The sequence below is a fragment of the Botrytis deweyae genome, assembly GCF_014898535.1.
Source record: "Botrytis deweyae strain B1 chromosome Unknown BDEW_014, whole genome shotgun sequence".
Classification (NCBI taxonomy): domain Eukaryota; kingdom Fungi; phylum Ascomycota; class Leotiomycetes; order Helotiales; family Sclerotiniaceae; genus Botrytis; species Botrytis deweyae.
Genome location: NW_024066221.1, coordinates 745,758 through 771,136, shown reverse-complemented (window position 1 = coordinate 771,136; position 25,379 = coordinate 745,758). Strand labels below are relative to the sequence as shown.

Here is a 25,379-nt window from a genome sequence, read left to right as displayed (position 1 = left end):
AGTAGAAATTTTCTCAACTTTCCTCTTCTACAACACTATTCTTACAATTCTACCACCTTCCCTTAACTCAGCATCCTCCCCAAAGACCACAATCCTCCACCAACTAACACATTTCCTCCCAAATGCATCCCCGCACTCCAAGCCATGGTATACAAAAATTTGGGACTAAAAACTGTCCAAATAAAAAGATGCGTTCTCAATACCGTACAGGCTATCATCGTCGCCGTCAAGCTACTTGCTATGAATATCGTTAATAGGGTTATATGATTACTCCAAACGTTCTTTCGCTTCACTCCGTCCTTTTTCCATAACTTCAAGAGTAGGAGATTACCAGCTGATGTGAAGTAAAGAGGACCAGCCCAATTAGAAATGAAAATCAAGACGCCGACTGCGAAGACGTTGTAGGAATCAACGCCGTTATAGGCAGACGAGAGATCGATTGATGAAATCGCGTTCGAGTTTCCGAGAGCAAAGAAGGAAGTTTGTTGTAGGAGGAGGGTGGTAGTTGTGATCTCTATGAGGGAGAGATCAAGGGTTGAGAGGAGTGAGTATTGAAGTTCAAAGACTAGAATCAGTGGGATGTTGGTTGCGCGAGTTTGAGTTATTAGAAGCAGGACTATGAGATCATGAATCGTGCGCATGGGAACTTGAGTTTGGTTAGTTACGAGAGCACTTTGCAGCGGCAGTGAAGAAAAGGAACTTACAATTCTGTCGTTTACTTGATGGGCTAAAACTAGATAACACGGTGTATGCTAGGCAAGATGCAATCCCAATAAAGACCAGTCTTGCCCGGAGAACAAGTGGAATACCAGTATCATTGTCTGCCATAGTCTTTGCTATGCCTGCAAGAAGTTCAGGTGAATCTTCATTTGTAAATGCAAGTTTGAATGTAATTGCTGCGGTCGCCAAAAGTGTTGAAATAACACCAGCAAGAATTTGTGGGAAACGAGGAAATCCTTTACTAGCGAGTGATTGAAGATTCCAAAGATATGTAGCGCCTACAAGTGTCCATAGCGTCAATCGATGTTGAGAGAAAAATGTTCGAGCGATATCAGGATCGCCAGCGAATTTCTGGCCTGTTTGATTCCAGCGTCTAGCAATTCTGGTGGCGACGAGAATCATTATGGAGCTGATGTTCAATAGCCAGAGTCCACGAGATTGGCGACGTATACTAGTTTTTCATTAATTTTGAATCGAGGGGCAAGATTAAGAGAATCATACTTCTTGATCGATAAGAGAAACAACCACCCTGTAGTCGTCCAATACCAGAAATGCTGTTCCTCTTCCACATAACTACTAGCAAACATCATGATACCGTAGGACAAGCAGGTAGCTATAAATGGAATGCTGGCTTTAAGATTGTTCATAATGAATGGCCCTGCCGCAACTCCTGCCATAACCGAAGCCAGAGCAGCAATAACTTGACCAGTAATTAACTTTTTGACATCGTAATTACTAGCAGTGCCACTCATCAGCTCTTGGGCCTCCTTCAACCACTAAGATTCTGTTAGATATTGAGCATGGTCATTAAGTAAGACCTACTTTTGTGACGGCTGCGACCCAAACAGCATAATCTTGCTCGTTAGCTTGAAGACCAACTAGGCCTTGGGTAATGCTTCTCCATTGGCATGCCAAGTCATCGACACTACTTGATAGTTGGTGGCAGTTCTCGGAAGGCCCATCGTTTTCAAATGATGGAAATGTTGCAGTGACAACGCTGAGAATCTGTCTAGCATTTCTCAACAAAATTTGAACACGGTCGTTTCCTGTTGAAAATTAGCGAACGGGCTTGACTGGGAATAGACAAACATACTTTCAGGCCAGAATAGTAAGAAGTCATCAATGAATGCTCCTAAATTATTTTTTGGTACAGGAAATCCAAGCAGAGCTCCAAGTGTAGGAGCAATATCAGATTGTTCAACAGTTTTATAATACTGGAATTCCTCTTCAAATGGAGCAGGTACCTCGAGCCGCTGACGCTCATGCCTAAGGTCCTTAAATTTTGGCGACATGAAGACAAGAGCTGGGGAGGTTTCTCCCGGAGCAGATCCACCATGATTACCAGCATCATTCATTCCGTGATCACCACACAACACCAAAAGGGTCGAGCTCAGGTAATCTTGAGTTTCCATATTCTCATAGATTAATCGGACAATACCATCCATCTCTTGCTGTTTGGGAATCATATTCGGGCTAGTCAAGGGATTAGTCTCCCGTGTCGAAATCTCACAATAGAAAATCTCACCTCCGTGGACCTGCTTTATGACCAATATGATCTAGTCCAAGGTAGTGGAGAACCATAGTATTCCAATCATCCTTCATCAACTCCTCCGGAACATGTCTGGTCACATTATTGTCCACTTCAGTGAAATCCTAACAGAAATTTATATTCAGCTACATTCATTCTATGTACAGTCTCAGCCAATGGATGACTGACCGAAACAAAGAAGCTTGAAGTTCCATCTGCTCTGTCAAAAGTTTCCGGGAATAGCTTCAACCAAGTATCGTCTCCATACATGATCATCTTTCCTCCTCCTTTTGCTTTCATTTGTGCTAGCCATGTATCTTGAGTCGCCAGAGAAGAGGATGTATCGGATTCAGCAAAATTCAGAATCACGTCGAGAAATGAAGGTATAGAACCCGTTGTTATGGCTTTTATTCTTGGCATAGTAATGGTAGGAGACGTCGCATGAGCTGTGAATGGAAGAGCTGCGCCATTCGAAATGAGACTACAGAAAGAGTTAGTTTGGTTTGTAAGAGCTTGCAGATATGCAATCAACCTTTGAGTAAACTGGAATCCGGAAGTATTTGAAAATACAAAGTCGCTGTTAAGGTTAGCATTCATGCCAAACTCTGCTGCAAAGCTTCTACCTTCTCAGCGCATCAACAACCATGAAGATGACCTTATCGAATGGAGCTTCCGGGGGAGCACCATATTCCAGAGACTCATACTGTGCCAATCCAGATAGAAAGGGCTTGTAAGGAAAGAAACCACTAGCAAATATCAATATAGCAATTGGAATGAGAACATTTGCTACCACGAGCAAAGAGTTTCGTATTCTTGAGGCCATCTTGTGCCTTTTAGTCCTGACCCATTGATTGCTTGTGTGGAATCAATGATATGTTAGCTGAAGAATAAGACAACTATGTCGTTCAAACTATTCTCTGCCATTTGTATTTATGTAAGAGAATAATTTAAGAAGTTCGTATTGAGAGAAGCTAGGTGTCAGGTTGGCGAACGCGTTTTGGCGTCTTGGATAAGAAATCCTTATCAGTCGACATGGATAAATCAGATATTTTTTGTGCAATGCGTGTGTGAGGGGAAGGGTCTTTGGTATACTGGGGACGGCGGAAAGGTTGAACCTTTCAAATTCTTGGTATAATCTAACATTTCGAAGTCCTTTGAACTACTCCTCAATTTTATCTGCCAGAAGGCGTTACAAAACCCTCACCATGAACTCCATGCCCCCCAAAACCAAATATTCCGATGCGCCTATATATTATAATTGATGATTTTCGACTTGAAACCTCTCAGTGCTGAGGTCCTCAATAGATCTTTTGCTTTCTACCTCCTCCTACTTTCTTTCCGTTCTTGTATGTAGTGAAAGTCATTTGGGATTTGCGACTGCTAACTTTTCTCTTCGAAATGCGATTCTTCGACTTGGAGCCAACCTTGCTGATGGCATCTACCTCCATTTCTGCAGTTTCATATGTCAGTCAAAGATTCGAGTAGGCGCTAGATTGTGAAGTCTTCAAATACCTTCGGATGGCTTCTCTTGAGATGCGGCGGTGGCTTTCGAGGTGTCTTTTGCAGATGCTAAATAAAATATCAGAGAACAAATCCTGTAAAAGGAATGTTTATTCCATACCCTCTTCGCCCTTTCCCTCTTTTGCTTCCATGCTCACATCTTCTGTCTTCGCTGATGGCTTTGGTTGCGAAATCAATTCCATAAGTTTCGCATTCAATCTCTCTGCTCGTGCATTCTCGACCGGACCAAAGACTTTGGCTTTCAAGGCGGAATTGTTTGCCTTGATAGAACTTGAGCGCGCACCCTTAGCCATTGTTGTGTTTGGATATGATACAAGAATAAACTGTAGGATATTGGAGAGTATTGTTGAATGTTGTGGTAGATTGTAGAAAAATCGATGTAAACTTCTTCTCCAAGTAGCGCAATGAATGATTTTGATAGATTTCCATTCCCTCACTCAATTAATCTTTTATCTTAGCGGCAAAATCTAAATCCAATAAATTTATTCTGCCAGGTAGCCATCATTTACCGCCTGCCTAATTCAGTTTCGTGATCTCCTTCTATTACGACTCGGAGTTGAACATTGAATTTCACAATTTATTATTCCACGACAAGAAAGGCGAAAGAGCAAAGGAGTATTTGGAAGAACAAAACAAAGATCAATTTGTTGCCGTCGTCAATACTGTAAGGAAAATCAACATCTCTCTCTTTACCATTTTAACATATGTTCACCATCTCCAAGATTTTCTAAACTCCTCAAGAACTAATTGTTTAGCTTGTTCAGCACCATCCAAGGATAGGAAATGGCCTCGATGGGGGGTGGTAGTTTCCTCGACCCAGAACCATATGTACGAAAGGTGAAAAATGGTGGCATGCTCAACCAAACACTGAAGAACATATGTTTAGCTGAGGATATGAAAGTAAATGGTGTCAAGGCAGAATTACAGACGAGAATTGTTGATAGTAAGTCGTTTGCATCTTGAAGAAGTTGATAATCGCATCGCGAATTGTTGCCGCACTGCGTAGTCTCACACTACAGTCTACCGGCGCAAGATTCTACAACAGCTGGTAAGAAGAGAGGACAAAGCTGACGATTCCTTTCTTTCGCTATAGGAATCAGACTCTATGCGAATACGCCAGACCAAATCAAATTCAATCGGCTAGGGCGTATTATAGATCATCCAGAGATTGCAGCTGCTGGAGTGCACTCACGTCCATATCAAGGATCAGCTTCCCCAGCTGCCAATTCGATGTCCAACGGCGCAATAAATTATTCTGCACCTAGAGCAGCTATGCAGCCATACAAGCCGATGGGTTATGGAATGAGTATATGAGCCCACGATGTCAGGATTATGCGCCCGATCTAATTATCCATAGAGCTTGAATTCAAACCAAGTCCATTTTACGATATCGTCGAGCAAATTGGGGAGGTCAAATTGTGTGATGGTAGATACTTCCCTTTCCTGGGTTTTATTTAAAGAATGCTAATAATGATTAATTAGCAATGAATCAACATCGCCATACCGTTAACATACCAGTCAAAGCTCAGAGCCATCCGATCTTGTCAAAAGTTCAAAACGATCCCACGTTGAGGGTAATGATATTCTGTGCGAGCGAAGGCAATGGGAGACAAGATATTGCTTTCCCTCATCAATCAGAGGTCAAAGTGAATGGAGGAGACGTAAAGGCAAACTTGAGAGGATTGAAAAACAAGCCTGGATCAACTCGACCGGTGGATATCACCAAGGAACTGAGGTTGAAGGTTCTTGGATATCAAAACACCGTCGAGATGACCTATGCGTTGACTACAAAGGCAGGTCTCAATACAGCTTTCGTAGCATCAGAGGTGAATAAACACCATGCAATCCTACCATGTTTTTCTCCAGGATTTACAATGTGTTTATTAACTTTTGTTCCGCGGAATTACAGTGCTAACAAAAATTTCAGAAATTCTATTTGGTTTTATATGTGGTCAAGTTAATTCCTGTCCCAGACTTGGTCAAACGATTACAGGGTGGCAAGAAAATTACGAAGGAATCTGTGATCAACGAGAGTAAGATGCCCTTCCCTCAAAATTTGTGTTCTGGAACCTAATTTTACAAAAGTGATCAATAAGTCACGAGATGCGGACATTGTGGCCACTGCTTCAGTTCTATCATTGAAGTGTCCATTGTCAACTTTAAGAATTGATTTACCTATTCGATCAATATCGTGTAGGCATAACCAATGTTTTGATGCTACTTCCTATCTTCAATTACAAGAACAAGGACCGACTTGGCTATGTCCAATATGCAACAATTCTGCACCTTTTGAGACATTAGTCGTTGATGAGTAAGTTGATTATCCTTTTATAGGCAGGATCAGGTTTGCTGACAGATTTTAAAGATATGTAAAGGATATATTACGAAACACATCAAGATCCGTTGATCAAGTTACAGTTGAACCAGAAGGACAGTGGAAACTCTACAACAGACCCGATGCCATATCATCACGACCCGGTGTAGCTTCAAGCGATTTCTCTGATGACGATGATGACTTGATCGAAGTCTCCCCAGGTGGAAGAAAAGCCAGTACACCAATTACTAGGAATGGAACTTCAAACGGCACTTTGAATCAAGCACAAATTAGTCGCGACTCCTTATCGGCAGCACCATCCAATCGATCTAATCCATTGAACTCATCAACAGGTGGTAAAAGACCCATCTCGGAAGTTATTGATCTATGCAGTAGTGATGAAGAAGAATCACCTGCAAGGCCTCCACCAAAAAGACAAATGACCTCGTCATTCTCCGGACCAAGTTATCTTAGCGGTGTAGCACCTGTTCCTAGACCGAGTTACCTGGATTCTTGATTGAAAAAATGGTTAGCTAGGGAAAAGTAGATCACAATATCTTTGCTTTTTAGCATCCATGATTTCTTTTCGAGCCTGTTTTCCCTTGCTACCAAATTCCTTGTACGATATTTCTTTTCATTCTTGAACATGGTTGGTATGGTACGAGATGGGCGTTTTGGAGGCTATGATGACTTTGTCTGGAATAAATTTGCTTCGGTCTGCATCTGGCTGGCATGGATAGGTTGGATTACCAATGATTTGCTCGGCAAGCCATGGGAAATACAGCGAATGGAGTTCTATGGTAGGATGGATCTAGGAAGATGGGGACGAAGATATAATTTGCAGATTGCTAGTAGCCGATTTATGAATTGGCCACTTAGTTTCCCCTGGAATCAATGGATGCATGAGATGCCGGCCATGAGTTGTGGGCATTGAGTAGTAGATCAGGGGGTAGAAATGCATATCTGCATAGGTATCTTCCACGAGCGTAATGGAATATGAAATATACTTAAAGAACGGTGCTCTATTGACGATGAGCGATAATGTGATTTAATACGATGCATTGCTGTTAGGGATGCAATGCATGCTCTGAATCATACACATAGACGAAAACTCCCTGTAGAATATGGCCCCGTCACTCAATCGCCGGTTTGGATGAAAAGGTGTGCTGTACTAATCTACAGATCATCTAAAAAGAGGACGAGTATTACTACTTTTAAACTCGATATTTCATTATCAATGGAAAAACTTTTGTAAATATAATACAGTTCATATCAAACATTTCAGGTTTCCACAACTAACAACCTCGCACCAACCCAGCTGTGAAATATTCTCACTTCCTCTCCGCAAATTCATGAATCCATGCTGCCAACTTCTCCGCTCCCTCCAAAGTAATAGTATTATAATTACTGGCTCTAATACCACCTACACTTCTGTGACCTTTCAAACCCGTCAAACCTCTTTCTGTGGCACCTGCTAAGAATGACTTTTCGGCTTCGGAGATATTTTCCGATGCGGTGACGCGGAAACAGATGTTCATTCTTGAGCGGACGGAGACGTCGGGGACGACCTTGTAGATGGAGGGGTGGGCGTCGAGGGCGGAGTAGATGAGGGCGGATTTTTTGTTGGAGAGGGCTTCTTGACCGGCGATGCCGTCGGGGTAGGTGGTGAGGAGTTTTTGGAGGACGAGTCCGGCGATGTAGACACTGGGTGGGGTGTTAGTGGGATGTTGGGTAAGGGGAGGTGGGATGGAGAGACTTACTCGAATATGCTTAAGGTGTTGTAGAGACTGTTGTTCTTGGCGATTGTTTCGTAAGAGAGAACAATGGGACCAATTGGTAGTCCAAGTTTGCGTAGGAGAGTTGGAGCAGGTGTTGCGACGACAGGGGGGAGGAGATTCTTCTTGATGATCACCACGGTGACTCCTGTACATCCCAAGTTCTTCTGTGCACCGAAAAAGACGACAGAGAAATTCTTGACGGGAACTCGTCGCGAGAGGATATTGGAAGACATGTCAGCTACTACGATGGGTTCATCTTCTTCTCCATTTGGCTCCAGAGATTTTGGGAAGCCAGGGAACTCGACTCCATCGACCGTTTCGTTGTCGCAATAGTATACCATTGCTGGGTTCTTCGAGAGTTTCCAATCTTTTTCCTCGGGGATCTTTCCAAATTTCCCATCATTGATCTTTCGTCCATCCGCAACAATATTGACATGTTCCGCGCCTATCAATCTCGCTGCCTCCTGACTAGCTTTGAGAGACCATGATCCCGTAACCAAATAATCAATTTTAAGCTCCTCATCCACGGCCTTCTGAAGTTCCTTTACCAGCGCATCTTCTGGAATATCCTTATCCGACGCAATGCCCAAGCCCTTGAGAATCTTTTGTTTTCTCTTCTCAACCCAGACTCCAACTAAATTGTATATCGTTGCGGAAAACTCTCCACTGCCACCTCCTTGCATGAAGAGGATTTCATAATCGTCTGGGACCTCCAAGTATTTTGCCAAATCTGCTTTCGCGGTATTCAATACATTGGCGGCGAGTTCAGATCGATGCGAATGCTCTGCTAAACCAAGACCGGTACCATTGTAATCTACGAGGGCTGCGGCTGCGGTTTCAAGGACATCGGTGGGGAGGAGGGCGGGACCGGCGCCGAAATAAGTGATTTCTGAACGGGATGGCATTGTTGATTGAGTTGGTGAAACGGATGAATGTGCTGGTAATTGTGAGGTTTAGAGTTTATTCTTCCAGATAATGGAACTGTGGTGAATGTTTTGAGAATTTGAAATTATTTCAATTGAATGATTTTACAGAAATTGAGTCAAATAATGACTCTTCAACTTTTGGGATTCAAAGCTCGAATGATTCATATGGGTGGTGGGGTAGTGTCGCACTAACTCAGACTAGGTATTAATGGACCTCTCGCTTGGTGGGTTGGTACAGTAGTAGTGTACAATGTAAAAAAGATATAAAAATAATTTCTCAATAGATTTCTTTTCATTTCTTATTCGTCATACAAAATCCTAATCTTATAACTTATAACTTATAATTCTTAATCATAAATCATTCAATTGTGAAAACTACTTCCTTTCTTCGATATCGAATCTACACCGAAAGATAACTTCTCCTATTCTCACAACCGAAAGAAAATCGTGCCAGGAGCAGTACATATCGAACAGACACTCCACTCCACTCCAGTCAAAAATCCACACACACGGACGTAAAAATGGGTGCTCGCTACAATCCAATTCGTTCTCTCAATACACATCCATGTCGTTCTCTCCCACATATCCAACCGAGATCTCGCATCATTCAACCCCGCCATCTGGATTCCTCCCCCACAATTACACCTCAAACGAGAATATATCAATGGTGGGCTAAGAAATTAAAGGGGGAGAAGTTTGCTTTCGGAAAGAGAATTCCTATTGTATTGGCTGTAGGGGGAATTATTGGGGTTGTTGCTGATGAAAATATTAGGGAGAAATTGTTGAGAAGAGGAAAGGGGGGTGAAGGAGGAGATGGGGATGGTGGTGATGTAGGTGGTATGCCGGCACTTGTCATAGGACCTAGAAATAAGAGATGGTCGGATGATATTGTTTTTCAACTCGATAATGCTGTCGGATTTATCTAAGGACTGAGTTTCTCAGATAAATTTCGATTTTTAGAATCGAAGGAGGGAGGAATTTTTGTCGCTTGTTTTCCGTCTTTCGTCCGCCATCTACAGTATCATCCACCGTTCATTACCTACCATCTAACATCTAAAATCTGCAAATTGCAGAGCAACACCACAAACCGAATCTATCGGTCAATCATACAGCAATTCAGAGACTAAAACTGCAAAACTCAATCGAATAGTTCTCCGTACTTGCCCTAAAATCTTAGTGCCGGCACAGTAAGAAAATTCTCCGGGACAGGTTCGTCTTTCGATATGTATATTCTTCTTCTTTTTCTTCTGCTTCTTCTTTCTTATTGAATACGGAATGATAATACACCACATCGATCACTACTATTACATCTACAACATCGATTCTTCCAACAATCAAATACCACTTCAAATTATATTGATTTCATTATACAATTACAATCTATTACTACCAACACTTCAACTTTATATTACACACACCACACACGCACACACCGCACCGCACCGCACATATCTACACACCACATCCATTCATCCATCTTCACCCACCCATTACATTCAAAGAAAGAAGAAATGCCACCCTCATTCCTCCTCCGCAAAACAATCAAAACCCTCATTCGTCTCGACCGAGCACTTCTTCCCCGTCCACCACCTCCATCTCATCTCGCTCGTCTAGCTGCCCGTTCATCATTGACAAATCCAATGAATAGGATGAGAGTATGGTGGTGGAAGAAAACACCTATGCAGAGAACTTCTGCTGTGGTTGATATTCCGTTGCTTTTGGGAGTGGGTTTGTTGGTGAGTGTTGAGGTGAGGGATATGTGGAGGGTGTCGAGGATGTCGAGGGTGCTGGAAAGAGGAGATGAGGAGAGAGATGGGGGAATGGAGATAGAGGAGGAGGAATTGGATGAGGTTGAGTAATTGTTGGGGGAGGGAGGGTAGGAGGGAAGGGTAGAAAGAGTCTATAATTAGCTGTGTCTATTCTTACATATGGTTGGAAGATTAATATGGTGCTCAACATGCCCATCGTCGCATTATCTGAGTATCTGTACATTATGGGTCAGGGCGTCAATGGTTGCTATCCACTTATCTTTGCGCTTTGGAGTCAGAAGAACTATCTCAAGTTTTCACTGTTAGAAGGGTATAAGATGGAATGGAATAGAATGGGTATTATTCAAGGGACCTTCTTGGGCTGGCTTGGAAATGGAGTTTTGTTTTGGATTGGGTATACATCTTATGATTCTACTTGAAATCTACAGAGGATTGATTGAGAGTCATAGAACTTCTGGGTGATTATCGGCATAGGGCCAAGGGTAAAAGCTGCACTTTGTAGATATAGATCATTGAATTGGAGTGTAGACGTACTAGGATAGGATAGGATACTAGAAATTAATGCATTCTCATCTCTTACAGACATATATAAATATAAATCTCCACTTGCACATATCTTCTATCTACCTACTCACTCACTACCTACAGATTCAAACCCCTTGAGTAACCAGACTGTGAAAATGACTAATATATATATTTCCATTTCTTGATTTATTCTTTGGAGATTTCATCTTCTATTCTGCTTTTTGAATGTGTAGGGACATATGAATTCTTCTTCTTTTCAAGGGCTTTTATTATCATCATCTCATCATCTCATCATCTCATCTCTCTCAACTCTCGCATTTCCTATCATCACATTGAATCACCAATCTACCTGCCTATCTACCTACCCAGCTAAAATATTTCTCAATCTTCAACCATCCATTCATTCAATAACCCTCAAACCCCTACAAACCTTATCGATTCTCTTTCCTCCCCCTCCTCCCCCTTCTCTCCTCCTATTCATTCATAAATTTACACTTAATCGAGATATTTCCATCAAATTAATTTCCTCATACATATACTAATGTATAAAATGCATAAACTTCAGAACGGATATTACCCCTTTTATTCGTTTATTCATTTGTTATTTCACAATCTGAATATTAACCTCCTCCCTTTCTTCTATCTTTCCTCCGTCTTTCCCCTCATCTCTCCTCTCGGGAAACAGAATTGTATTCATAATAAATACCTAGTAAGTATATAAAAATCTATAATCATCATCCTCCTCCCCTATTCTCTCAACTAAAACAATTCCCCCAAAATAGATTTCATTTCCTCTGTAATTAGATAGATACTATATGTTTCTTCCCTTCCCTTCCCTCTTTCCTCCTCATCTTCCTCCTTTTCTCACCTCCTTATCACTCTCCTTTTAATCTAATCAATCAATCCTCAAAAATCTTATTCTGAATTTTAGAAATCTAGATTTTAAATCTAATTTAAGACTTGAATTTGAATTTAAATCTTACCGTTCTTTATTTCTTATATCTCATCGTATATTTCATTTCTTTCTATCTTATCACTCCACTTTATATTTTATATCTTATTTCATCCTATTACTCTTTATCTCAATATATTCTTTTATATTCTATTACTTCCTATCTTATTACTTTACTTCACTTTATATTTTACATCTCCTCTCATCTCATCTCTCCTATTCTATCTGATTACTCTACTCTATATTTAATTTCATCTTTTATTATCTTGTTCTATTCTTTCATTACTTTATTATCTTGTAAGATTAATCAAGATTAATTAAATTCAATTTCTAGTCATAGTTGAATAATATCAATATCAATATCAATATCAATATCAATATCATATCAATATCAATATCAATATCATATCATTAGATAGAATCAGACAAATCAAAGTCAAGTAAATTAAATCCTACCCCTCTCCTCTCCTCTCTCTTTCTCATCTCTTGTTACTTTTCTCTTTCCCTTTCTCTCTTATTCTCCTTTCTTCTTTCAAATTTTACTCCGCTCTCTCTCTTCTTATCTATTCTCTTATACGTTTATCTATTATTCCTTAATCTTTTTATTCTCGCTTTTTCTTCTTTTTATTTTATTTTCATCTTTTTCAATTATTCTTTTCTTATCTCTCCTTTCTCATTCTCGCTTATTCTCCCTTTTTTTCTTCTTCAAATCTTCTAAGCATCCCCCTTCATTCTCTCCTCTCCCCTCCTCTCTGTTCTCTTTCTCTTTTCCCTCATTCTTACTTATTCTCCCTTTCCAATCCTTCTTTCTTTTTTCTTAACTCTTCAACGCTCTCCCCCTCCTCTCCACCCCCTTTCTCTTCTCCCTCATTCTCGCTTATTCTCTCCTTTTCAATCCTTCTTTCTCTTTTCTTAACTCTTTAACTCTCTCTCCCTCCTTCAAACCTTTTCTCCCTCTCCCTCTCCTCTTCTTTCTTCTCCCCCCTTTCACTTTCCTCCCTTTCACTCTCCCAGCCACTCCTCCCTAACCCCAATAACCAAATACTTATAAATCAATCAATCAATCAAGCAACTTTCATCTAATATCTAACACCTAATACCTAATACCTAATATCGAATACCTAATACCTAATATCTAATACCTAATACCTAATATCTAATACCTAATATCTAATACCTATCTAGATAATCAAATCCATCCAAAGATCCATCCAAAGATCCATCCAAAGATCCATCCAGCTAATCTATCCAGCTAATCTATCCAGCCACGATCATCCATCCATTCCATCATAGTCATTTATTCTTTCTTATACATACCTATACATATACAAACCACCAAAGAATCAAACCATCTCTCCCTAAAAATATAAATATACTATTAGTAACTCTCTTTTCGAGAAAAATATTTATCACCATACTTATTTATATTTATCTTATCTCTATCTTTATTTTATATCCATTTCAATCATTTATCCCTATCTTTACCTATATTATCTCCATCTCATCTCCATCTCATCTCATCTAATCTCAACTATCTTATTATCCATCTTATCTCTCCATCTATCCATCCATCCCTTTATCCCTCTCTACCCATATCATCCCATTTCCATTCATCTATCCATCTAATCTCCATCTCATTATTCATTCTATCCCTCCATCCAATTTTCATCTCCATCATCTCTATCTCCATCTCCATCTCCATCTCCATCTCATCTCCATCTCCATCTCATCTCATCTCATCTCATCTCATCTCATCTCATTTCATTTCATTTCATCCATCCATCCCATCTCTCAAATCCAAATATACAAAATCAAATACTATAAACCTTATACTACAAACCTCACATCACAAACCTCACATCACAAACCTCACATCACAAACCTCACATCACAAACCTCACATCAAACCTCAACTTATAAACCTCACATCACAAACCTCACATCAAACCTCACATCACACCTCACATCAAATCTCACATCACAAACCTCATATCACAAACCTTACATTACAAATCAAATATTATAAATCAAATATTATAAATCAAATATTATAAATCAAATATTATAAATTAAATATTATAATCAAATATTATAAATCAATATTATAATCAATATTATAAATCAAATATTATAAATCAAATATTATAAATCAAATATTATAAATCAAATATTATAAACCAAACATTACAAATTAAATACTACAAATCATATACTACAAACCATATACATAAAACCAAACACTACAAACTATATACTACAAAGTGTCACGGATCGGCATTTAATTGTAGTTGTGATCACTTATGTGTATATATATGTATGTATACAATTATATATATATAATTAATATATAGATACGCTTAATAAGCGCTTTACTTTTGATTCTATAATTGTAAATTCTAAAAACAAATTATATTCTATTTTTGTAATTCTTTTAAGGTAAGATGTTATATTATCTATAATTTTTATATGATTATATAGTCATCTAATAGTTATTCAAATAATATCTTATAATTATAATACTTTTTTGAATGAATTATATATCGATATCATTTATAGAAAAAGATTTATTTCAATTAAAACTTAATAAAGATATTTCCTTTAAATATATCAAGTTACAAGTATTATTACTATATCCAATCTATTTATTTCAAGAGGATTTTATTACTTTTTTTTTATAATTGATTGAGTGCTTTTAGTTGATAATAGCTAATCTCAATAAAATAATAAATATAATCTCTTTAATTTAAATATAAATACTAATAGATATAAAAAGAATAAATAATTAGGAAATAATTTTTTAATTAAAAAATTAATTTTCGAGGATAGTATATTAATATATACTTGTTTATTTCAGGAAAAATAATTATCAACTCTTATAGATTATAAAGCTTTACAAAATGAAATAGTAAAATTCAAAGAAGAATTGTTATAATATAATTCTAATATTATTTACTTATCTCAACCTTTCTAACCCCAATAGTAATATTATATAAATTCCTTAGAGAATTACAAAATTCGAATTTCTAATGTTTTAATTATTTTTATTGAAAAAACATCTTCTATTATTAAAAAAAAAAAGAATAAAAAAAAATCCTGATTGTAGAGTTAGTTTTTATAACGATTTTTTCTGAATGCCGATAGTAGATTTTCCTCAATTCTGATTATTTTACTGATTGATTTATAAATTTAATAAATATTCTTTTTTTACTTTTCTATTATTATAGTAAAACATTTGTATATTTCAAAGCCTATTAATTTCTCATTTAAACTTAAAAATAATATAAAATCAAAAGTAAGCTTTTAATAGCTATTAATTATAGAACAACTTGAATTTTATAAAAACTTATTTATTTCGGAATTGTAATAATGATTTTATATAATAAAATAGATTAAAGGAGAAATACAAAAACATATATTCTTGTTATATATATAAATCCTTTACTTGACAAATCAACAATTGATTGATCAGCTTATAGCTATTTATAAGAATCCGATTAAAGCTAATTATATTCATATTGAATATAAATATTAAATTATATCAAATAATATATAATACAGAAATTTCCTGATATGGTATTGTAAGTTTAGGTTATTAATTATACAAATAGAAATTATTAATCCGATAACTTTCTTTTATGATTTAGAAAGAAAAATTTTTCCGATTTTCTTTAATAAACTATTAATCTTTATATCTAATAATATTATATTATAAAAAACCTAGTTAATAAGCTTATTAAAATCAATAAACTCGAAGTTATACTTTGGGAATATAATTGTAATAAAACAATTAAAAAAACTTCTTTTAAAAAATCGTTTAATAGAACTTCCTTATTGATTTCTTTCAGAATTACTTTTTATATATTAAATAATTCAAATCTATTTATTCAAATTTTATATTCTTTTTACACTTTTATTAACTATACAAAAACCTTTAAATTAAATAATATTTTATCTTTAGAAAACAATTTTAATTATAATATATTTATCTTTGTATCAAAAATAAATCGCAGTTTTATTCTATATATAGGTAATATAAATGCTATAACCAAAATCCAAAAGATTAAAGAAAATGAAGAATTTTATAATGTAAAAAAGAATATCAAGAAAAATATCAATCTAGATATATAAGCAGAAACTATCAAATCTACTTGTATTACTGAAAACCAATATTTAAATCAAAATATTTAAATAAAAATTCCCTTTTAAGTGTAATCTGGAATATAAGATTTCTTGATTTGATAAAATTAATAGAAAATAATTTTATAAATCTACTATATATATTTTTAAAAAATAAATATTTATATTATATCTAAATACTTATAGATTCTAGAATAAATAATTATACTTTTATTAATAAAATATTCTTTTTATTATTATTTCCTATATTTAAATTCCGTTTTATGTTATTTGAATTATTAATTAAAGTCAAAAGCTATAATAATATAAAAAACAAAATTATTATTTATTTAATCTTTTTTAATTTTATAATTAATATTTGATAATAATCCTATTTGTTATTTTTTATTATCGATTTGAGTTTATATAATATAATTCTAGATTGCAAATAATTAGCAAAAACCCAAATCAAAGTCGATTATTTTAAATAATATCTTGAATGGTTTCTTAAATATCCTCCTACTATTTCTTTATCAAAAAATATATTTCTAATTAAAAACAGCTTATAATAACCTAGAATTAATTGTTTGAGATAGAAAGATGCTAATAATCGGAATGTTTGATTGAAAAAGATATATCATTATATTGATAACAAACAACAGGAGATAGTATTAATTATACCTCTAATATTTATTATGCCTTCCCAGAAACCCAATATAGTAATTCTTAATACAGTCGAATCCCTGATTTCAATTAATTTAGGAAAAAAACCTGCTCTCGATTAAGTCTATATTCAATTCATTTATAAATCTTTTTCACTATATATCTCTGATATATGTAATATATATACACTCAAATCAATTTAATTCTAATTTATTTATAAAAAAAGTAAAAACTATAAGATTTTTATAATAATTTATAAAGAGATTAATAATATTATTTTAAATCATAAATTTAATTAGAATAATAATTATTAAATTATAACTATAATTGTTTTTCTAAATAATTTTAAATTAAAAACTATTATTATTTTTAACTACGTCATTGTAAATATTGAAATAGAATTTTCAATTCTTAAGGCTTACTAACAATATCATTAAGTATTTTTCAAATATAAGTTTAATATTCTACCTCCCTCCCAATCATATAATTATAAAATTATTTTTAAAGGAAAAGGTAAGAAAACTTTTAAATACAATTTATTGTATAAAATATTGTTTGAATAATTTAAAATTATTAAAGAATATATTATTGAAAATCTTGCTAAAGAATTTATAAAACCCAATCAAATATTATTTGTAATATTAATTCTCTTTGTGAGGAAGCTGAATAAAAGCTTAAAGTTTTATATAGATTTTAGATTATTAAATTCTTTAATATGTAAAAATAAATACCCTCTACCTCTTATTAATAAAATATTTGTATAATTTATTAATATAAAAATGTATATTAAATTAAATGTTTAATAAGTATTCTATTATATATATATAAATCCTACTTCCAAAGAATATACTACCTTTCACATTCGATACGATTTCTATAAATATAAAGTTTTATTTTTTGGATTAATAAATAGTTTTGTAACTTATTAATAATATATAAATAATATTCTATTCAATTATTTAAATAATTTTTATACTATCTATCTCAATAATATACTAATATACTCTAAAAACGAAGACGAATACAAAGAACACATCAAATATATTCTTAAACAATTTGAATCCGTTAGATTATAAACAGATTTCAAGAAATGTAAATTCAATATTAAATATATTAAATATTTAGGTTTTATTATTTCCATCAATAAAGTATAAATCGATTTAAAGAAAATCAAAATAATTATTATTTGAATTTATTTTATTATTATAAAAAGTATTTAATTATTTTTAGGTTTTTGTAATTTTTATTATTGATTTATTAAAGATTACAGTATAATAGCAAAATCTTTTTATAAACTTATAAAAATAAATATTAAACTTTATTTCAATAAAATCTATTAAAATATATTTGATATACTTAAAAATAGATTTATCTTCACTCTTTTTTTATAATATTATAATTATATATTATTCTGTATACTGGAAATTAATATATTTGATAATATAATTATTAATATATTCTTTTAGAAGTATAATAATAAATAATTATTAGTTATCTATTTTTCAAAAATAATAATTATTGTTGAGTTAAACTATAAAATTTATAATAAAGAAATACTTGTAATTATTAAATCTTTAAATCATTAGAAAATTGAATTTATTAGATCCCTATATTAAATTAAGGTATATACCGATTATAAAGCTTTTGAGTATTTTATATTTATTAAATAACTAAATATTTGATAAGTATACTAAATAGAATTATTTGTTAATTATAATTTTATTATTATATATTATACTAAAAAGAATAATCTATTTATAAATATACTTACCCACTGCATTAATAAACTGGATTAATAGAATAATATTAAAAAAAAGAATTGATTATAATAGTTTATAAAAAATGATTAAATAGATATTAGGATTATATATAAATTTTTCCAATAAAAATCAGATATTATTGTAAATCTCGATATAAGCGTAATATTCTTACTTTTCGATATAATTAATTATATTATTGAAATAAATAGATTTTATTCGAGTTTAGAAGTTTTGTGTAATTATACAATCAAATTATATAAGTATTTTATTTTTATAAAAAGATTATTACTTTATAATGATTATCTATATATTCCGAATATTAACAATTTGTGAATTTATTTGATTTACAAAGCTTATAATTTAATTTTTACTATATATCCTGATATAAAGAAGATCTATATTCTTTTAACTAAATAATATTATTAAAAGAATATGATTTTTATAATTGATTAATATATATAAAATTATCACAAATATAAGTGTAATTTCATTTCTAGAAATTGTATCCCTGATTTATTTTATCTGCTTTCTATTCCTACAAGAATATAATAATATATTATTATAAACTATTACAATTTTAATAAAAATAAATACAATTATAATAACATATTCGTTATTATTAACCAATTAATCAAATAAACTATTTTGATACTCTATTATAAGTCAATCGATTCAAGAGATTAGGTCTGCTTATATCTATATTATATATATAGATATTATAGTACCCCAAAGTCTATAATTTCTAATTACAATTCTTAATTTATATCAACCTTTTAATAAGAATTTAATAATATTTTAGGAATATAAGTTAAGCAATTAATTATTCACCACCCACAAATTGATAATTAGATTGAGATTTATAATTAATATCTTCAATAATACTTACAATTCTTTATAAATTATTATCAAAATAATTAATCTAAATTTCTATTAATAATAAATTATACTCAGTTTATACTTCCTTATAAATTATTAGATAACTAATCCCTATACGAAACTTTATATAGCCATCTACCCCGTAATCCCTAGAATTGAAAACTCGATTCCATTATATCTATCAATAATTTGAATATAACTAATACTAAAGAGTATACTAAACGTAATAAACTAATATTCGATTAAACAAAAGAAAATATCTTGTGTGTGTAAGAAAAGATATTTCGATTAGCCAATTTGTATTACTACTCAGTTAATTTCAATATAGGAGATTATATATAGCTTAATATAAGAGATTTTCTAATATAATAACCTTTGAAAAAACTAAATTACCCAATCTAGAATAGATTTAAGATTATTAATTGAGCTAAAGATTCCTTCTAATTGGATTTATTATTTATTATAAAAGTTCACCTTATATTTCCACCTAGCAAACTTCGTAAAACAATAAACAATCTACTTCCTAAACAAATTATTAAATCACTACCTTTAATAAATATTATTAGTAATATTGAATAAGAAATAGAACATATTCTAATTATCAAGAAAGTATATCGATAGTTCAAATATAAAGTATTGTAATTAAATGCTAATAACAATCTTATCTAGTATTCCACTTCTAATCTCAAAACTGCTTTGTATTTCCTTTGCGATTTCTATTTACGAAATCCCTTTTTATTAGAACTTTTTGTATATCTATTTGAATAAATTTGTTTTTATAAAAGTAGAAAGGATGATTATGATTTTATAGATAATAATTAATATATAAATAAAGAAGATTGAAAGAATTTCTTTTATATATTAAAGTAATAAAGAAATCATAATTTTATAAATAATAAAAAAGTGATTGGATAAAGACTAAATTGCTAAAATAATATAACAAAGAATATCTTTCCTCTATTTTAATAGTTTTAAAGTAAGTTAAAAAGGAAATCTCTGTGAGCATTAACAATTATAGTTAAACAAAACACAAAAGCAAAGACTAAATAATTTAAATTAAAATATTAGTTAAGTTTTTAGTTAATAGCAATAATAAGAATATATAGAATAATTATAAGCTGAAAGACAAAACAACTTTTAGTTGTAATATATATAATAATAAGATTAAGCTTATACTTAATTGCTTATAATTGTTTATGAATTATTGAAAGCTTTACTTTCATTTATATTATAGCAAGTTAATATTATTGTTTCAATTTATTTTTTTATTTTATAGCTTTGGTTATATAATGCTCTACATTTTTCTGAATAAGGATAATAGAAAGTATTTTTTTCGAAATATAATTCCTTAATGCCTTTTACAAATTAAATTATTAAAAAAGAATTAATTTTACTAAAAACTAATAAAGTTATAATTTATTTTTACTATATTGCTATATTCAGTAATAGCTGCTTGGTATTAAAGAAATATCTTATAAATTTTTCTAAAAAATAAGTACTTATATTTATGCTTGTTAGTAAAATAAAATAAACAGCGAGCTTGATTAGATAATTAATTAGGAATTTGATAATATACACTATCTTCTTTGTTAAAAATACAACTATATATACAGTCTGTATAAATCCAATTGTTTTTCTAAATATATTATTCTTATTGTAACATTGTTTTTTTTAATAATCTTTTACTTAAAAATCCTAGTTTATCGATATCAATAAAACTAATACTTTTACAATAAAATATATCGAAATTGTAATTAAATTGATTTTGATATAAAATCTTTATAATCTTCTTTTCAATAATCTTTTGCCTATCATTTTTGATATTATTAAAATGATACACCACTATAATCAATTTGTTAGTAAATTTCCTTTTATAATTGTTAACACAATCAATTAAAGAATTATATTCTTTTTCCGAATTTTACTTAGGAATATAATGAAATGAATATATCTAATAAACAAATCAAAAATCGATTTTACTCTCAAGAATATTATTCTTGATAACTATAATTGTATTTATTAAATAAATTGATTATATACTAAAAACAAATAAATAAAAAACCTTACTTATATTTCTTGTTAAAATTATAGTCATTCCCACAATAAAGCTTTTTCTCCTCAAACTCCTTCCCCTCAACAAGCTATTTACCTCATATAACAAAAGAAATAGCTACTCTCTTCTTTGCAAATTAAATAAAAGAATAAATCAATAAAGCAAATACAGAAAAAATTATAAACAATTTATTATTATATATATATTTTTCCATTACTGAATCTACACCAGTAACAACTTATTCTTACTACTATATCTTCTTCTTAAAGTCAAAGACATATTAACTAATAGATATAAGAAGATTAATTAATTAAAAAAATTTGAAAAAGAAAGAGGATTTGATTGATTTATATACTTTAAAAGATTCGATTAATTACTAGATTACAAAATGATTTTCTTTATTTTGTATATATCTTCTTATTACAAAAAAGAAAAATCTATATATACATTTGTTTATTATATTATTTTAATTAAATAATAATAATACTATTTTGAGATCGCCGATTTAATAACTAAAATAAATAATTATAAAGCTTAAGGGTAAGCTTTTTCGAAGAAGGGGGTAGTATTACAGATCGGTATTCAATCACAATTGTAATTACTTATATATATATATATATATATATATAATTATATATATATAGTTGATATATAGATACACTCGACAAGCACTTTGCTTCTGATTCTGTAGTTGTAGATTCTAAGGACAAATTGTACCCTGCTCTCGCAGTTCTTCTAAGGCAAGATGTTATACAAACTATATACTATAAACTATATACTACAAACTATATACTACAAACTATATACTACAAACTATATACTACAAACTATATACTACAAACTATATACTACAAACCGTATACTACAAACCGTACACTATAAACCATATACGTAAATTCAAATCATAAAATTCAAAATTTAAATCATAAAAATAAATTAAAAATAATATAAAAAATAAATTAAATTAAAGTAGAGAGTAAAATAAAATAAAGTATACAAGTGATCGAATAAACCGACAAATCAAGAGAAGAAATAAAGTAATCATAAAAGAAAGATACATAATATAACATAACATAGATAGTCTACCTAGTAGTCTACCTAGTATATTATATCGTATCCCTCCCATCTTATTCCCATCAATCTTCATCTTGCTCATCTTGCTCATCTTGCTCATCTTGCTCATCTTGCTCATCTTGCTCATCTTGCTTATCTTGCTCATCACCCATCATCTATCCACCCACATTAATATATCTACCATAATACTTTATAATAATTGAACGCCTTTATATGCAATTCATTTCCATCCATTCATCCATCTATCCATCCATTCATTATTTTCAAACCGATATGAATCTACATCAAAAATGCCATTTCATGTCATACCATGCAATATATACAATCAATGCATCTCATTCCATTCCCCTCCTCCTCTCACCCCACTCAAAAGGCCATTTGACATATTTACATGCCTTGCCAATCTTCAAAGTTCAAACTAATTCATCTTCTTTTCCACACCACTATAAACTCTATCATCCTCTCCTTCCGCCTCCAAAACCTGTTTCTCCATCTCCGCAACTTGTCTCTCCCATTCCTTTTGTCCCATCTTACTCTCTCTTCTGAAAAGTTCCTCATTTGGTTTTCTGTAACTACCTCCCAATCTATCCCAAAGTGTGGTATATTGACCATAATTATAATTGAAGTACAGATGATGCATCGTGTGACAAGCGGCTCCATTCAAAATTGGACTATTGGCCACATATTCTCCATCATGAATAAACACTGTCCAGACTTGTACGAAGAAGAAGAGACCGAGGTATGCGAATTTCTGAAGTGGGAAGATAAAGGGAAAGACGTGGTAAGGAAGAGATTGCATCCAGCCATCTACCGGATGAAAAGCAATTGAAGCGTAAGGAGTTGGCATAATCCATTTGTGATGTGGTTTATGAAGTGTCTTGTATACGGAAGGATGATGGAGACCGCGGTGGATGAAATAGACGAAACAATCTGTGAAGAGGAGGAAAAGTGGAAATTGGAACCAATTGTACCACGTACCCGGTCCTTCAGAGGTAAGATCGTATAGTTTTGAATAGCCCCTAACTTCTGCGAGGAAGAAGGGAGTGGTGAGAATGGACATTAAGGGCATCGAGTTACATGCTTGAGAGATTTCCATGCGGATTTGATTTTTGAGGAATTTGGGATGTTGAAAGGTAGTTTTGTCAAAGACGAATAGGTACGAGAGAGTAGAGATTGTAAAGTAAATTGCTGCACCTGCGATCCTGTATTTGAATTAAAATTAGTATTTGCTCATAACCTTGACATCTTGCATCGCATTGGAAGTGAATAAACATACCAAGTAATCAGGAACAACGAGAAAGCTTGTCGGAAAATATTATCTCTATCCCATTGACTGGTATACGCCGCGTCTGTCGGTTCAAACTGGAGGAAAGAATTCGAAGGATGATATTGCCATGTTGAAGCCGTTTTCGGATCGAGTATTGTGCCATTAATTTGTTCTCCAATGGCATTCAAGAGTATAGGTTTTGCGGGTAAGAGAGCGGAATAGAAATGATCGAAGAAGTATTTGTCGGTGACTTCTAATGCAATATCCATGGTTTCGGAATGTCTGCAATGCAGAGATCTTTTTGTGAGAGACAATTATCGATTAGAGTAGAAGGAGAAGTATATCGACTTCTTGAAGGTCTTTGAAGATGTGGAAAATGTAGGGAAAAAGGAAGCCAAATGAATGGGTTCTATATTTCCTTTCCGTTCCTTTCCTTCCCTTGTACCTTTCTGTTGAGTGAATTGGGATTGTTTTGTAATCACCTAGGTAGGTAGATTACACCAGGATTGAAAGGATCGAAATGTAAAAGAAAGACTTGGTGAATGTATCACCAGCGAGATATCAAAGTTATTAAAGAGCTAGAGCAAGAGGGAAAAGGAAAGAAAAAGGAGAGTGGCGGTATGTTTTATTAAATTGATTTTGAAAGTTGATGCGACAATCGGAAGTTTTGGAGAAGAAATGAGGATGGGATATGTATGTATGTACTGTGATATCTACTAGGTATAGATATACCATACTAGGTAGGTATGGTAATAGTCGGGTAGGTATATATCAACTTTTTCTCTAATCGGGAGACCCTCTTTTCTTTCTTCTCTATGTCGACTTTAGCTAGTTAGTAGGTAATTCCTGGAAATACGATGGATAAAATATAAGATATAAAATATAAAATTAATCCGATCCGATGTGATTATTCCAGAGATTCGGGAATGTGGATTTTAGGATTTTAAGATTTTATTACAATTGACCAATAGAATTGCTTCTAGGAAATACCAATTGGAACTAAAATCAGATCTCCCTCCCTCTCTCCTTTCTATCTAGATAATAAGGGGTTTAAAAAAAGAAAAGAAATAAGAAACAAGAAACCTCAACTAAAATCCCATGAAGAAGTTAAGATATCTACTAGGTATCTATCTACAAATATCTACCAGGTACTTAGATATTCATTCATCAACAATTCAAACTCCGCACGAATCAAAAGACATTCTCGATATTCGATCTGATAAAATTAGCTCCCTTTCCTTTCTCAATCTTAACCTTGTCATCACACACTCTCTCACGGTCTCCCTCTCACTCTAACAGTAAATCTTCTCCATAAAACCCAGAATCTCTTACGAGAATCTTTCGTTGGTGGGTTGTGCGATTGTCATTCGAGTCTTGTCTTCCAAGGTTGGGTAACTTAAGTTAGATTATCACCAGCAAGTTGCAACAGCTCATTCAGATCCCGCGTTCCTTGTAGCTGGGACGCAATTACTGCAAAGTAAGTACGTAGATACCTACCTAGATCGTACAACGGATGTTCGTTTCCTCAAATCTAGAC

The 25,379-nt window shown here is 32.7% G+C and overlaps 7 protein-coding genes across 7 annotated transcripts; 3 read left to right on the top strand and 4 right to left on the bottom strand.

Annotated features, from left to right (window-relative positions):
* Window positions 1-62: 62 nt before the first annotated feature.
* EAE98_006658 (uncharacterized protein) lies at window positions 63-3,071 on the bottom strand (the record flags this gene model as incomplete). Its single annotated transcript, XM_038954281.1, has 9 exons — window positions 63-646; window positions 705-1,171; window positions 1,222-1,496; window positions 1,543-1,766; window positions 1,814-2,193; window positions 2,246-2,373; window positions 2,438-2,729; window positions 2,781-2,825; window positions 2,872-3,071. 9 exons carry the CDS (start codon window positions 3,069-3,071, stop codon window positions 63-65), a joined length of 2,595 nt encoding a protein of 864 aa, XP_038809526.1.
* Window positions 3,072-3,546: 475 nt separating this feature from the next.
* On the bottom strand, window positions 3,547-4,062 carry EAE98_006657 (uncharacterized protein; the record flags this gene model as incomplete). The annotated part of the gene is made up of 3 exons (XM_038954280.1): window positions 3,547-3,698; window positions 3,761-3,817; window positions 3,870-4,062. 3 exons carry the CDS (start codon window positions 4,060-4,062, stop codon window positions 3,547-3,549), a joined length of 402 nt encoding a protein of 133 aa, XP_038809525.1.
* Window positions 4,063-4,552: 490 nt separating this feature from the next.
* EAE98_006656 (uncharacterized protein) lies at window positions 4,553-6,600 on the top strand (the record flags this gene model as incomplete). The annotated part of the gene is made up of 7 exons (XM_038954279.1): window positions 4,553-4,712; window positions 4,863-5,075; window positions 5,127-5,195; window positions 5,252-5,595; window positions 5,697-5,802; window positions 5,855-6,080; window positions 6,135-6,600. 7 exons carry the CDS (start codon window positions 4,553-4,555, stop codon window positions 6,598-6,600), a joined length of 1,584 nt encoding a protein of 527 aa, XP_038809524.1.
* A 691-nt stretch (window positions 6,601-7,291) lies between these two features.
* EAE98_006655 (uncharacterized protein) lies at window positions 7,292-8,940 on the bottom strand. The gene is made up of 2 exons (XM_038954278.1): window positions 7,844-8,940; window positions 7,292-7,787 (listed from the first exon to the last, which is right to left on the bottom strand). Exons 1-2 carry the CDS (start codon window positions 8,764-8,766, stop codon window positions 7,415-7,417), a joined length of 1,296 nt encoding a protein of 431 aa, XP_038809523.1. The 5' UTR covers window positions 8,767-8,940; the 3' UTR covers window positions 7,292-7,414.
* Window positions 8,941-9,308: 368 nt separating this feature from the next.
* EAE98_006654 (uncharacterized protein) lies at window positions 9,309-9,713 on the top strand (the record flags this gene model as incomplete). Its single annotated transcript, XM_038954277.1, has 1 exon — window positions 9,309-9,713. The coding sequence occupies one exon, from the start codon at window positions 9,309-9,311 to the stop codon at window positions 9,711-9,713; it is 405 nt and encodes a 134-aa protein (XP_038809522.1).
* Window positions 9,714-10,298: 585 nt separating this feature from the next.
* On the top strand, window positions 10,299-10,646 carry EAE98_006653 (uncharacterized protein; the record flags this gene model as incomplete). The annotated part of the gene is made up of 1 exon (XM_038954276.1): window positions 10,299-10,646. The coding sequence occupies one exon, from the start codon at window positions 10,299-10,301 to the stop codon at window positions 10,644-10,646; it is 348 nt and encodes a 115-aa protein (XP_038809521.1).
* An 11,998-nt stretch (window positions 10,647-22,644) lies between these two features.
* EAE98_006652 (uncharacterized protein) lies at window positions 22,645-24,595 on the bottom strand. The gene is made up of 2 exons (XM_038954275.1): window positions 23,852-24,595; window positions 22,645-23,777 (listed from the first exon to the last, which is right to left on the bottom strand). Exons 1-2 carry the CDS (start codon window positions 24,109-24,111, stop codon window positions 22,994-22,996), a joined length of 1,044 nt encoding a protein of 347 aa, XP_038809520.1. The 5' UTR covers window positions 24,112-24,595; the 3' UTR covers window positions 22,645-22,993.
* Window positions 24,596-25,379: the final 784 nt, after the last annotated feature.

Excerpts from the sequence above, each read along its gene's own strand:
- EAE98_006652 (XM_038954275.1), bottom strand. The coding sequence starts at position 24,111 with ATGGATATTGCATTAGAAGTCACCGACAAATACTTCTTCGATCATTTC. Across the intron at positions 23,778-23,851 it reads TCGTTGTTCCTGATTACTTG|GATCGCAGGTGCAGCAATTT; the intron begins GTATGTTTATTC and ends ATTCAAATACAG.
- EAE98_006655 (XM_038954278.1), bottom strand. The coding sequence starts at position 8,766 with ATGCCATCCCGTTCAGAAATCACTTATTTCGGCGCCGGTCCCGCCCTC. Across the intron at positions 7,788-7,843 it reads AACACCTTAAGCATATTCGA|TGTCTACATCGCCGGACTCG; the intron begins GTAAGTCTCTCC and ends CACCCCACCCAG.